Below are 13,947 nucleotides of genomic sequence, written 5' to 3' on the forward strand. Positions count from 1 at the left end.
AGAAATTAAAATATGTATCCTTCAGGTGCAAATCTACTGTACTTACAGTTTTACTGTTTCTCTGCAGGGGGGCTCCATTAATCTTGTAACAGTGAAATTCCTAAGGAAATTAATTCCCTCCAGTTGGGGTTATTCTCAACTGGTCTTTGGGGGCGGAGTAATTGGAATTTAAGAGTCTCTCTTAAAAGAAAGGAAACATTGGCCGTTTTACTTGAATAACAACACTTTTTAATGCCATGCTTTGCCCATTAAAAATGCTGGCTCGCTCTCGCCCTCTCAGTGCTCCTGTGTCTCTCAGCTCCGTGGGGTGAGGTTTGCAAAGGTTTAATTCCTCATCCTCCTCTACAGTGACCAGGTACTCCTCTCCACCATGGCTTATTGTTTCCACCTAGCACTCAGCCCTGTGCCTGCCAGGGAATATCACCTGGCCCTGGGAAGGAATGATGTGTCATTAAAAATGCATGGCTAGGGGCACCTGGGTGGCTCAGTTGGTTAGGTGTCTGCTTTCGGCTCAAGTCATAATCTTAGGGTCCTGAGATCGAACCCTGCATCATCAGGGTCCCTGCTCGCTGGGGAGTGTGCTTCTCCCTCTCCCTCCAATGTTCCCCCTGCTTGTGCTCTCTGGCTCTATCTCTCTGTTAAATACATAAATAATAAGATATTTTTAAAAAATGCATGGCTAAAATATTACCTTGCCTACTTAGGAGGTAATGTCATTACCTGGGAAAATAATTATACCTCAATCTCTCTATCACACACACTCTTTTTTTTTTAAAAAAAAAGATTTATTTATTCATGAGAGAGAGAGAGAGAGAGAGGCAGAGACATGGGTGGAGGGAGAAGCAGGCTCCCCGCAGGGAGCCTAATGTGGGACTCGATCCTGGGACTCCAGGATCACAACCTGAGCCAAAGGTAGGCGCCCAACCCCTGAGCCACCCAGGCATCCCCCACACAAACCCTTTAAAACGGGGTCAATTCACAGACGTAGGGTAGAGCTACTTCGCTGCCAGGAAGGCCCCTGCAGGTCTGAGCTTTGGCTCTCCCGTCGTGCCAGGACTTCAGCTTCCCGGTCCCCATGTTCCAGGCCCCTGACACATGGCATCCTTGGGGAAACATAACATCCCTTTCAGGGCTGTGCTGCTGTCCTGGGAGAGTTGTTCTTGGTTCCTCACTGAGCAGGAGAGGGAGCCCAGGAGAGGACCCTGCCCAGGGGACACATAAGGTAAATTTTAACTGGGTTTCCAAAGGGGACGTCCCCAGGGAACAGGACACCGCTAAATGATGCTTACATATGGGGTCAGTAGATTAGTGCCTGAAATGAACACACATTGAAGGCATAGGCCAAAATCAGCCCCAATACCTTGCTTTCCTGAGTTTTTGAGCTTTTGTGCACTAACAAGGTGGAGGGGGGGCCCATGGGAGAGCCAAGTCCAGAGTATTCTGTAACAGGCCAAGCCAGTTTAACATGAGGAGGAGTTTTTTCCTTTGTTAAGTGTTCCCTTAACATGCTTAGAGAGAGGACAGGGTTTTAACAGCCCATAGATGAGACGGGGTGCAGTGGTGGGGCTCTAAGTGGGCTTGAGGTGATCAGAGAAAGCCTAGGGTGAGCTTTGGTGCTACCCCTTCCCTGCTGTGGTGGGTCGGGTGTTTCCTTAGCTATAAAGTGTAGGTAGGCGGTGATGTTTTTACATCAGCGGCTGAAGGGAAGCATTGAGTGGTAAATACAGACACGTGCTTGAAGGCCTTGGCAGGCTGAAGAGCACCATGTACATGTACATATACATGCAGACCTGGGAGAGCCAAATGCGACAGCCAAATACTGCTTGGGCTAGGGCCCAGCTCAGAGGTCTCTGTTGCCAAGGTCAGAGCATTTTAAAGCTCAGAGGTCAGCTTCTAACCATTAGGCCTGTTGATGTCAATAGTGAAAGCTGCAGAAAGAGCAGGAGGTAGAAGTGGGAATATGAGGCAGCGTGGGTGGCTCAGCGGTTTAGCGTTGTCTTCAGCCCAGGACCTGATCCTGGAGATCTGGGATCCAGTCCCACATTGGGATCCTTGTATGCTTCTCTCTGCCTGTCTCTAGTAAATAAATTAAAAAAAAAAAAAAGAGTAGAAATGTAATCTTGGAGTTTCCCTGACATGCTTTTTCCTAAAGTGGAGAAGTGCTCTGTAGCTGGTGTGTGCTGCTCTCAGCAAATTCCATTTAAAGGGAAAGTCAGGATTTTTAAAACAGCCACATTAGAGGGGCTGATTACTGCTGCTTTTTGAAAAAGAATCACTATAGCACATTTCCCTAGTGCATTACAATTTCATTATTTTTTAAATTACAAAGCCAGTCCAAGTCTTTGAAAAAATGCAAATGACATTAAGAAGTATAAGATGTAAAAGGGAAGGTCCTCCCTTTGACTCCCCTCTTTTCTGGGGGCAAGCTCTCCTCACACTTTGGGGCATATCCTTCTGAAGACTTTTTTTTTTTTAATGCTACTGTTCAGCTATATATAGTTATGCTATTTTATTTGCATATAATTCTGTTTAAAACAGCGGTTGGAGTATGCATCCTCTTTTGCAAGGCCCTGTTCCCCCCCCTTCCTATTGCATCTTTGCATTGCAATCTCTGGGTTTTATTTTATTTTTTTTTAAAGATTTATTTATTTATTCATGGGAGAGAGAGAGGCAGGGACACACACAGACAGAGGGAGAAGCAGGCTCCCTGCAGGGAGCCCCATGTGGGACTCCATTGGGGATCTTGGGATTGGGCCCTGCGCTGAAGGCAGACGCTCAACCGCTGAGCCACCAGGGCCTCTGGGTTTTATTTATTGAAAAAAAGTTTGTTTCAAATTTTACAATAGTCCACAGAGACATCCTGTGTACCTTCCTCCCTCAAAGATGACATCTCGCACAGCCAGTCTGCAAAACCCCAGCCAGGACGTCCACATTCACACCGTCGGCCCCTCTTCTTCCCGGTGTTAGTTGAATCCGTGTGTCTGCGTGTGTTTTGTCCGGTGCAATGTTCTGTTCGGGTTTGCACTGGTACCACCGCAGTTAGGATACCAACGACCTCGTGGCTCTTCCTGCATCATCTCAAATAATGTGATTTCCCGTTTTCGGTAACAAGTCCGCCTTCCACTTAATTTCATTCGAGGTGGAAATGCGCAGACCTGGCGGCTTTCCCCTCCACCCACTCGCACGCGCGCACCGGCTCCCCCGCAGCTGCAGCGGGAGCTCCCGGGAGGGTGCGGAGTGGGGGGCGGAGCCCGGAGCAGCGCGGCCCCGCCCCCCGGAAGCCCCGCCCCTGCCCCGCCTCGGGCCTGCGCCAGCCGCGGGGGCGGGGCTTCCGCGCGCAGACCCCGGAGGCCCCGCCCCCCGGCCGCCCGCGCTCGATTGCTCCTGTCTGGCGGCGGCAGCATGGCGGCGGGGGCGGCCGAGGCGGCGGCCGTGGTGGAGGTCGGCTCAGCCCCGCAGTTTGAGGAGCTGCTGCGCCTCCGAGCCAAGTGAGCCGGGCGGCGGGCGGCGGGCGGCGGGCGGCGGCGGGCGGCGGCGGCGGGGCCTGGCGGGGGGCGGCCTCTCGGGCGGCGGCGGGCGGCCCGGCTCCTTCGCGTCCGGCCGGCGGGGCCTGGCGGGGCGGCCGGCTCCCGAGCTCGGCCCGTCGGCTCTCCGGGCCCGGGAGGGGAGCGGAAGGGGGGCCCGACCCGACCCATGACCCCATGACCCCATGACCCCTCCGGGCCCGGGCGGGGAGCGGAAGGGGGGCCCGACCCGACCCATGACCCCATGACCCGCCGGGCCCGGGAGGGGAGCGCAGGTGGGGGGGGGCCGCCCCGCCCTGACCCCATGACCCCCCGGGCCCGGCAGGGGAGCGGAGGGGGGGTCCGACCCCGTCCCAATGACCCCCCCCACCCCCGGGAGAGGAGCGGGGCGACCCCGCCCCGACCCCCCGGCCCCGCCCCGCCGCCCGGCCTGGCAGCCCCGGTGCCCCGGCGTCGCGCTGCTCCCCTGGGCCGCGCCCCGCCGCCCCCGAGGGTCCCCGGTGTGCGGGCCGCTCGGCGGGTCGGCGGTGCCGGGCCGGAAGGGAGCCCCGCGGGCGGCGAGGCCTCGGGCCTGGAGCCCCTGGGCAGGCTTCCTAACCCCGCCTTCCTAACGCCTTAGAGTCGCGGGCGGGGCGGGGGGGTGCGGGGCACCTGCCGTGCCCCCTGCGGTGTGGACGCCGCGGCCCGCGAAGGCCGGTGGTGCCCGATGTACCGGCTACAGGCAGGTAGGAGCGTGCCTGGGAGAGCGGGTGAGCGGGGGCGGGGGCGGGGGTGGAGGCGGAGCAGGGCCGGAGCTACTGCCTTGCTTCTGGGGGTCACGCGTGCTGGCCCTGCCGGAGGTAGACGTGTAACCGGATCAGCCCTTCACACATTTCAGGTTTCCTTGGAAAACTGTTTACAGGAAAAAAAAAAGAAAAAAAAAAAAGAGGGAAATGAGCGTTACTCACTTGCGAGAGGTGGGTTGTGACTCATCCCGCACTGACATACCCGACTGTGGACGGCGCCGGAGGTGGGCTCTCGGAAGGGGCAGGACTACTTAGGTGCACCTGCTTTCCTAAATACTTGAGCTCACTCTGCCTCGCGTGTTGCACATTTCGGTTTTCACGTGTCGTTTTTTTTTTTTTTTTTCTTTTCTTTTTTCATTGTAAATATTCTTAAAAGAACACAGCCCACACACGCCATTTGGGTGTTTTCCTGCCAGTGGTCTGTGCTCCAGGAGATGCAGAAAGCAGCACACCTTTCCCCTAGGGATTAGCTTCAGCAGGCACCTGGGAAATGATGGCTGGCATCGGAGAAGGAATACATCTCTCCCCATTTTTTTCTTTTAATTTTTATTTATTTATGATAGTCACACAGGGAGAGAGAGAGAGGCAGAGACATAGGCAGAGGGAGAAGCAGGCTCCATGCACCAGGAGCCTGAAGTGGGATTCGATCCCGGGTCTCCAGGATCGCGCCCTGGGCCAAAGGCAGGTGCTAAACCGCTGCACCACCCAGGGATCCCCATCTCTGCCCATTTTTGTGATAATGGAAGCATTCTAAGATATTATACAGTATTTGTTATGGTAATTTAGAAATCTACATCCTAAACTTGACTCTTCAATTAAAATTTTTTTTCTTTGAATATTTTACTTATTCATTCATAAGAAACAAAGAGACACAGGCAGAGGGAGAAGCAGGCTCCATGCAGGGAGCCCGATGTGGGACGATTCCGGGTCTCCAGGATCACGCCCCGGGCGGGCAAAGGTGGTGCTAAACCGCTGAGCCACCCGGGCTGCCCCCAGTTTTTTTTTTTTTTTAATTTAAAAAAAATTTTTTATTTATTTATGATAGTCACAGAGAGAGAGAGAGAGAGGCAGAGACACAGGCAGAGGGAGAAGCAGGCTCCATGCACCCGGAGCCCGATGTGGGATTCGATCCCGGGTCTCCAAGATCATGCCCTGGGCCAAAGGCAGGCGCCAAACCGCTGCGCCACCCAGAGATCCCTGCCCCCAGTTTTAAAATTTGATGTGAATTGAAATTTTTTCTTTGTTTAACTCACCTCGGGTGTTTGTGTATCACTGAAACCTCAGCTGCTCTGTACAGTGGGGATATCCCCAATTGCAGAGGGATCAAGGTTTTACCTATTTGTAAAATACTTAAGTCCAGTATATGATAGTATTTAATACACGGCAGCTGGTATTAACTGCAGATAAGTAACTGCAGGAGCTGAACATCTAATAATAATAGAGAAACAGCTATGCATTCAGCACCCATTTTGCTGATGCAGAGCCAATGTTCATTACATTGTCTAAAAATATGCTAGTCAGGATTTGAACCTGGTCTTTAAAGTTCTTCAAGCAGTGCACCATGCATGTAGGGTTATTCCATGCAGACAGAGGGTACTCATATGTAACCCAAGAGAGGGTGGCAGCATTTATATTTGTTTCAGGTTTATAGCCTAATGCTCCTAGGTACTATGTCCTTAATTAGGAAGTTGAGCATCTAAATAAGAGATTATTGTAGATGATGTAAAACAACTATTAATATCATGCTTTTATATTTTTAAAGTGTTTTTATATTTTTGTCTGATCTTCCCAACATCTCAGGGTATTAGTTATTGCTGTTTTACAGTATGGAAGTTAAGATTCACATTTACATTAAGATTGAAATTACTCTTCAAAGTCATGTTAGTAGTCATGGAATTTTAAGTTGTGTGGGTATATCTTTTTTTTTTAACTATTAGTGTAATTTATACACAATAGTATATTAGTTTCAGGTATATATATATACATATACATATATATTTTGCATAGGCCAGTTCATACATACTGTTAGAAAATTTGGGAACATTTAAATTTTTAAAAATAGTCATATTTTGGGCATTTTTACATGCCATTAGAATTCTTTGAAATATGATTTTTTAACAGCTTGCTAATATTCTGCTATTTGACCATTAACAAAGATATAGTGTTATTGAAAAATTGATTCTTCCAGTTATTTGCTGTGTGAGAAAATGGGAAAGTATTATACATAAATATATATAAATCTTTGTTTCTTTAATTACTTCCTTAGGATAGATACTTGACAGTGTGTAAGAATTTTCTGAGTTTAATTTTTACCAGTAAGATACGGAAATGCTTGACTGCTTCTTCTTTTTTTTTTTTTTTAACATGGACTATTTTATTTAAAAAAATCTTCTTGCAGTTTAGTAAAAAGTGGTATCCCAGCATTTTAAGAAATGAGGTATTACTTATATACCATAATAAAACGCATGGATCTTAGTAGTTAGGTGTGATGAATTTTGACAGTTGTACATACATGAGTAACCACTATTCAACACAATATAGAGCCCCAGAATGTTCCTTAGCTCCTTCCCATAGTCCCCACCACTGATCCACTGTCTGTCACTGTAGGTTAGTTCAGCCGGTTCTTGGTACTTTATGTAAACGGAGTTACCTGGCTCCTGGTCTTTTATGTCTAGGTTGTTTTCCTCTATGTTTTCAAGATGCGTGTTGTTGCAAGGATCTATAGTTGGTTCCTTTTTATTGCCGAGTAGTATTCTATTGTATAAATGGACAACAGTTTCTCCACTTTGTGGACATTTGGGTTATTTCCAGTTTTTGGCTGTCGTGTCTGTGGCTGCTGTGAACATTCTTGTGCAAGTCCTTTTGTGGGCCTCATTTTTTTCTCCCCATCCTGTAGGCCTTGGGGCATCCCCAGCAGGCTCTGCAGAGGCTCATTGGCCAGAGCTCAGCTGCAAGGAAGAGTGAGCATTGTGGTCAGGTTGTGTGCCCAGGAGGAGAGGGGCACCTCATCATCTCTGCCATAGACCCTGAGGCCCACCTACCCACACACATTGAGCCTTGGAGTTCTGTGGGACACAGATGAGAACCCATTGATTAGGGACCCACAATATATCCTTTCCAGCTTTGGGTGGGTCTTCCTTGAGGACCTCCTGCTTTCCTCCTGCATGCCCCTGGGCAGCTCTCCCTTTTTCCTCAGTACTGACTGTGATCCCAGTCCTTGTTTTCCTTTGTTTCAGGAAATGACCTTGCTTCCTGCCTGGGAAAACGGGACTTCCAATAACTTCTTCCCCACTCTCTTACTCTGCCTTCCCTCAACATCTGACATTGATTTGTAGCTTTACCCACTCTTGATTCCTTCACCCCTGACCTGAAGGAAGCTGTCCCTTCTCTCAAGGTGAATTCTCTGCTCTGGGATTTCCTCTCTCCTGCTGCCCCCGAGACCTTGCACCCTCAACCTGTCTTGTGTCTTCATCCTTTCCCTCTCCACTTGCACTCCCCCTTATGAAACAAACATGAGAATTTTCTTCTATTAAAAGCAAATCCCTTGATCCTGTCTGCCCCTCTGCCTAGGACTCTCTGTTTATAAGCAGGTCTCTTAAAGTGTAGATTTCTAGCACTCTGCAGCCTCCTCTTAGGTTCATTGCCCTTATGCAGCAGTGTGACTTGCGATTTTGCCCTGCAGCCTTGCTGGGGCCCTTCCAGCTGCGTTGGAGGATTGTCACTCCTTCCTTCTTGACATCCTTCTCTTCTGTGAGGCCCTTTAGCCTTGCTAGGCTTTTTAGGCTCCATCTTAGGAAGCAGTGGATCTACTGCCTGGGTTCCATTTCCTCCTAACTAACTGTCGATGAGCCCAGAGGCTCTGACCTTTGTCTTTAATCCTCTAGTGTGAGAGAGCTTGGTGCTAGCTCTGTTTCTTGATTACCGAGTCTATCTGCAGATGAAGCAAAGACTTCTTTCCTGAGCTTCAGACCATCACTAACAGCCCCCCAGACCTCCTTTCCTCTCAGGTTAGCAGCTTCTATACCTGATGTGTGGCTTGTGCCACCGCTAGTCATCCATCAGTCACTGAGCCAGAAACTTGGGAGTCTGCTCCAGACTGTTTCCAAAGTCACCAAATTCTACCCCTCCTACCTCTGAAGTCCTGCAGTGCCTCCCTTTGCTTCTGCTCTCTGACACTGGATGGTGAGGCCATACTCCCAGCTGTACTGTTTCCCTGGTTTTATAGTTGGCCACTCCTTTCCTTGCCCACAGGTTAGCTGTCCTTAGTTCCTTTTTCTATGTAACATATTTTTCAGTCTGTTTTCTTCCTGATTTCTCAGATGTTTTTGGTTGGGGATGGTTATAATTTGTACTTAGAATCCTATAGAAGAGTTTTTTAGTTCAATATGAGCATAGACTTAAAAAATATCTTGGGCAAGACCATTTTATATGGAAATAGATGATAAAATAAAGGAAATAGTTGATAAATACATACTGACATGCCTGAGAACTTAGTCAATAACTTGTTAATCCGCTGTTCTGTTTATACCATCAATTTTCCTCTTGTTTTCTTTCTGTGTGCCTTCCATTTTCAACATGTTATTCCTGTTCCTATGGTCCCAGTTATACCCTGGCATCACAGTACTGTGGCTGCAGAGTGAACACTGGTACCTATGCATCTGCAGCCGTTTGTCACTGATGCTTGCTGTGGCTGCAGAAATCCAGTTCCCACCTTTCCTGAGGGTCTGAAGACATAATTGATTTATAGGACTATTGGTTGAGAGGGATGAATATTTAAAACCACTTCATATGAGCTAAGTCTTCATTCAAGGAATACCATTAACTTGAAAATTCATCCAAAAGATTATCAAGACCTTGCAAGCCTTATATTTCAGTCGATGTTTAATATGATGGAATTCTAGCAGGACAAAAACAGGCAGTTCTTGTGAAAGTTGTTTTGGTAATAGAATTTAATCAACGTCAGTATTCCCTTATGTCTAAAAATACTGTGACTTTAAAACATTGCATTTTGTTGATTTCCAGGTCTCTCCTTGTGGTCCACTTTTGGGCGCCATGGGCTCCACAGTGTGTCCAGATGAACGATGTGATGGCAGAATTAGCCAAGGAACACCCTCAAGTTTCGTTTGTGAAGGTAGTACACCTTGGGTGTCACCTCTTTTATGAGGCAGACTGTTTTATTGACATAAGGGAGGATGGATATGGAATTCCATGTTTATAATTGGTGTTAGTCTTTGTTATTTTTGCAGTAGATTCTTAAAAATCTTACAGTTGTTTTGCATTTCTCAAGTACCAAACACTGTGGCAATTGCCACACTTTCCCTAACGTGTGTGATGGGCGGACAGAATTAGCAAATTGCAGGATGGGCAGTGGGGATATTTGCCAGCAGAAGCGCCTAGATCATTCACTCTGGCTCACCGTGATTTTAATATAGTAAGAATATTAACAAAGCCTGCTTCATTGAAGAGCAAGGTGTGACGTGGAAAGTGAGTGAAGGAAGGCTGTGTGAAGGTCCCTGGGAGCCAGGGGCACAGGAGGAAGCTGTTGTCTGGGTTGGGTAAATGAAGACCTACTGGGAAAAACTGAGAGCTTTTCCTGGCCTGTGTGGAAGCAGAGGAGAAGAATCCAGTGTCTCCCTGCCTTGCCTTGTTTCCACCCAGCTTTGCACACTGCACATTCCTAGTTTTCTCTTGGGGGGTGGGTACGAACTAGGAACGTAGTAGTCAAGGCTGTGGATTAGCTTGCTTGGTTTAGCATATTTAATGTTGTCATTCACGACTTAGCCTTGATTGAGGCAACAAAGCCAAAATAGGAGTCAAGAATCTTAGAAATGAATTTTTGGGAAGGGAGGCACACCTGTATTCAAAAGCTTGAATCCTTAGGATTTAAAGAAACAAAAAGGACCAAATCCTTATTAAAACCAGAATTAGTTCAGACAAATATACCCATATATGAGGTTAAAAGTAACATCTTCTGTATTTTCCACTTACATAAACTGAAAATAGAATTTTGACAGGCTAATTCATCTGTATAATAGGCAATGTAATTTTTAGGTAATTTGTGTACAGAGAACTGTGCTTTGAATAGGTACTGCAGTTAGATGTCTCAAAATCAGAACAGCGTAGAAGGTATACAATGAGAATGCTCTCCCACACCTTCCCTGCCAGCTGTGGTGTCCCACCCTATAAAGAAGGGACTGATTATATTAATTTTGCATGAATCTTTTCAGTGTGTTTTTTTTTATGAAGATAGAACAAATATAGATGTAGTAGTTCGCTTTTTAAAATTTAAGGACTTATTTAAAATTCCAATGAAATGTGTAATGTAACCTTAGAATATAACCCTAAAATGTCCAATATAAATAATAGAAGGAGACATTAAAACTGCATGTATGGTCAGCGATAAAAGATAATGATTACCAGAGAAATGAATGATTAAACATTTCAATCATAAGATTAATCAAGATGATGGTAATTGTTGCAAGTCTGCTTTTATGTGTATAATGTTACTAGTTTAGGTAACACATTGTTCTTAGCTGCCATATGAATGATTTATTTAAAGCAACTGTAGAATTACTTCTCACATTGGTAACATGCTTGGCAGTGAGATTTAAGTTGTTCAAGTGCTTAAGTGTCTCAGTAAGCCAGGGGTTGGGAAGTCCTTATCTCTCGGGGACACCTGAACCTGAGTGTACCTGCTGCTCATGGGAAGGCTGACAGCACTAGATGGGTGGTTCTCCCAGAGGCGTTACTTTCTGGAAATACATTCTGTGGAGTAGTTTGTTCTGTTCTGTTCTGTTCTCTTCTCTTCTTTTCCTTTCCTTTCCTTTCTTTTTTCTTTTCATTTTTTCTTTCCTTTCTTTCTTTCTAGATTTTATTTTTTTATTTTAGTGAGAGTGTGAGTAGAGGGGAGTTGCAGTTGGGGAGAGAGAGGGGGAGAGGCAAAGAATCTCAAAATCTCAAGCAGACTCTGCACTGAGTGCAGAGCCCGATGTGGGGCTCCGTCTAACGTTTCTGAGATCATGACCTCAGCTGAAATCAGGAGTCAGATGCTTAAGCGACTCAGTCACCCAGGCGCCCCGGTAGTGTTTCTTTTAAATGGCAAAGATCATTTGCATGGAGTTGGTAAGGTAGGTAATTTAAATGGTGAGCAAGTAAGTAAAATATCTGAGAGATCTGTTGGCATTCCCCAGTAGGAGAGGATGCACATCATTTAAAGAGCACTTTATTGTCAGTGAGAGTTTCCCCCTCACCGTCTACAGTAGGGAACTGGTGCTGTTACCTCTGTGTCTTTTAACTTGATGTCTTTTTTTTTTTTTTTTTTTTTAAGATTTTATATACTTGAGAGAGAGAGCTCAAGAGAGAGCATGAACAGGGGAGAGGAGAAGCAGACCCCTGCTGAGCAGGGCGCCTGACGTGGGGCTGATCATGGGACCCTGTGATCACAGCCTGAGCCACCCAGGTGCCCCTGATCTGGCATTTTTGACTTGTGAATTACAGAGATCAGTTGATCCCATAACTTAAATTTACAAAATTATTATGTAGGTGATGTTGTAAATGATGTTTTTAAGAATTTGAGTGTAGAGTTTTGTTGCCATAAACAATTGTTTATTTTGTAAATGATGGGAAAGCCATACCTGAGAAAAGCTAGTGTACATTTTGGCTTAAGTAGTTCATGCTCATCGGAGTAGGTTGCTTAACGGCAGGACTCTTACGTTTTGATTGCATCTGGATGAACACCCTTGTGCCTGTACTCACCCTGTAGTGACAATGCGCTCGTATGCTCCTGGGCAAACCACGTCTGTGTTTGTGCCTGCGCTGGCCACCTCATCCAGACCAGCCGGAGACTCTGGGCCCTGAGCACTGGGCACTGAGGTTTGCCCTCCTCCCAGGGATTACAGGAGATACTCGAGTTACTCTTTTTTTTTTTTTTTTTTAAATTTTTTATTATTATTTATTTATGATAGTGAGAGAGAGAGAGAGGCAGAGACACAGGCAGAGGGAGAAGCAGGCTCCATGCACCGGGAGCCTGATGTGGGACTCGATCCCGGGTCTCCAGGATCGCGCCCTGGGCCAAAGGCAGGCGCCAAACCGCTGCGCCACCCAGGGATCCCTACTCGAGTTACTCTTACTGCTTAAAGTCTTACTGAAAACTTGATGTTGGTTCAGAATAAAATTAAATGGCTAATTAAAGTGTGACATGCCCTTGCTTTTCAAATTACATACTGTCAGTTTGTTAGCACTTTATCTTTAAAATGGGAATATACATTTATCTTGTTTGGGAGATAGAATCTTTCAAGATCTAGTGTCTGATGACGAGGTAGGAAGGAGGAGGAGAAGCACAAAGCTCCTTGTGATGGGAAGTTGGGTACAACCGGTTCTGTTCGAGGTCCAGATCAAATTCATCTTTTATAGGAGCGGCCATTCATTCTTATTTTACATTTGATTTTATTATGATTTACATTCTTGAAATTTTATCCAGTTTTTAAATTATTAAATTTATTGATTTTTCTTCACATGGGAAAATTGTATATTGTTAAGGTACTCAAACCCAAATCCATTTTATATGAAGTATCCTGTGCACCCCTGTGGCTTTTTTTTTTCCCCATCTCCAAACTTAGTCTGTGCCATTGGTTCAAATATTAGTTAGAGAATATCTTGTATTTTTATCTGTTCTGTCATTTAATTCCTGTTTTGATTGGCTTCTTTTTTTTTTTTTTTTAACACAGAGAGCACTTGGTGGGGAGGGGCAAGGGGGGAGAGAATCTCAAGCAGACTCCATGCCCCAGCAGGTAACCCAACATGGGGCTAGACCTCATGACCCTGAGATCATGCCCTGAGCCAGAATCAAGAGTGGGACACCCAACCACCTGTTGGTGGTGCCCCATTATTAGCTCCTTGGCTAGGTGGTGGTATACTTAATATAGGGCCCTTTAACCTTGTTTTCCTTTGTGTAAGTGGTTCCCATCTTCTTGGTCACCTCCCCACCCCTCTTCCAGCTTGATAATTCTGATCCAGTTAGGCCATGGTATTCACATTTTACCATATGATGCACTTTGGTACATAAACCCTCAAAGGCAAGCTTACTGGCCACCTGGTTGGTGAGGTTTGTACTACTGTGTTTCATTTAGTGGTGACCTTGTTTGTACAGTACTTGCTGCACTGGCATTTTATTATGACCATTGTAACTTCAGGTATGAAACCAAAGGTATAGGAGGAGTTATATACTTAAGTTTGCATTTTTTGATTCTTAGAAAATAAGAATTGTTTTAATTTGATTTATTCTTGAATGTGCAAGCTTTTTTAAGCTCACCCTATTTAATTTCTGAGGGTCTATAAAATCAGTATAAAAAATTTCTCTATAGTTACAGAAATGTTTAATTCTAAATGTCTGTACAATTAGCTTCTGTACACACACAATGCAGGACAATCTCCAGAAGGGCACCAATCAGCTCTATAGCTAGGTACCAGTTAGCTGAATTCCTATATTTCAGTACTAGAGATTACTGACATAATCATTCTCTGTCATCATCATCATGGCTTCTTTGAGAATATATGTAGGATTACATTTTTGGGGAACTCTCAAAATGCTCAGATAATTCAAGGAGAATTACTAAATCTTAAAAGTATCCTAGTTCTTA

General features: G+C 46.0%; 2 protein-coding genes across 2 annotated transcripts in view; one reads left to right on the forward strand and one right to left on the reverse strand.

Annotated features, from left to right (window-relative positions):
- Nucleotides 1-3,404, reverse strand: part of C15H10orf143 (chromosome 15 C10orf143 homolog) — a 50,323-nt gene extending 46,919 nt beyond the window's left edge. Inside the window, exon 1 of the mRNA XM_072738140.1 lies at nucleotides 3,194-3,404. Within this exon, the coding sequence (XP_072594241.1) occupies nucleotides 3,194-3,404 (211 nt within the window). The remainder of the gene's footprint in view (nucleotides 1-3,193) is intronic.
- GLRX3 (glutaredoxin 3) overlaps nucleotides 3,331-13,947 on the forward strand; it is a 30,973-nt gene continuing 20,356 nt past the window's right edge. Inside the window, exons 1-2 of the mRNA XM_072740430.1 lie at nucleotides 3,331-3,488; nucleotides 9,332-9,440. Coding sequence (XP_072596531.1) covers nucleotides 3,403-3,488; nucleotides 9,332-9,440 — 195 coding nt within the window. The 5' untranslated portion in view covers nucleotides 3,331-3,402. The remainder of the gene's footprint in view (nucleotides 3,489-9,331; nucleotides 9,441-13,947) is intronic.

Source organism: Vulpes vulpes, chromosome 15 (genome assembly GCF_048418805.1).
Source record: "Vulpes vulpes isolate BD-2025 chromosome 15, VulVul3, whole genome shotgun sequence".
Lineage (NCBI taxonomy): Eukaryota > Metazoa > Chordata > Mammalia > Carnivora > Canidae > Vulpes > Vulpes vulpes.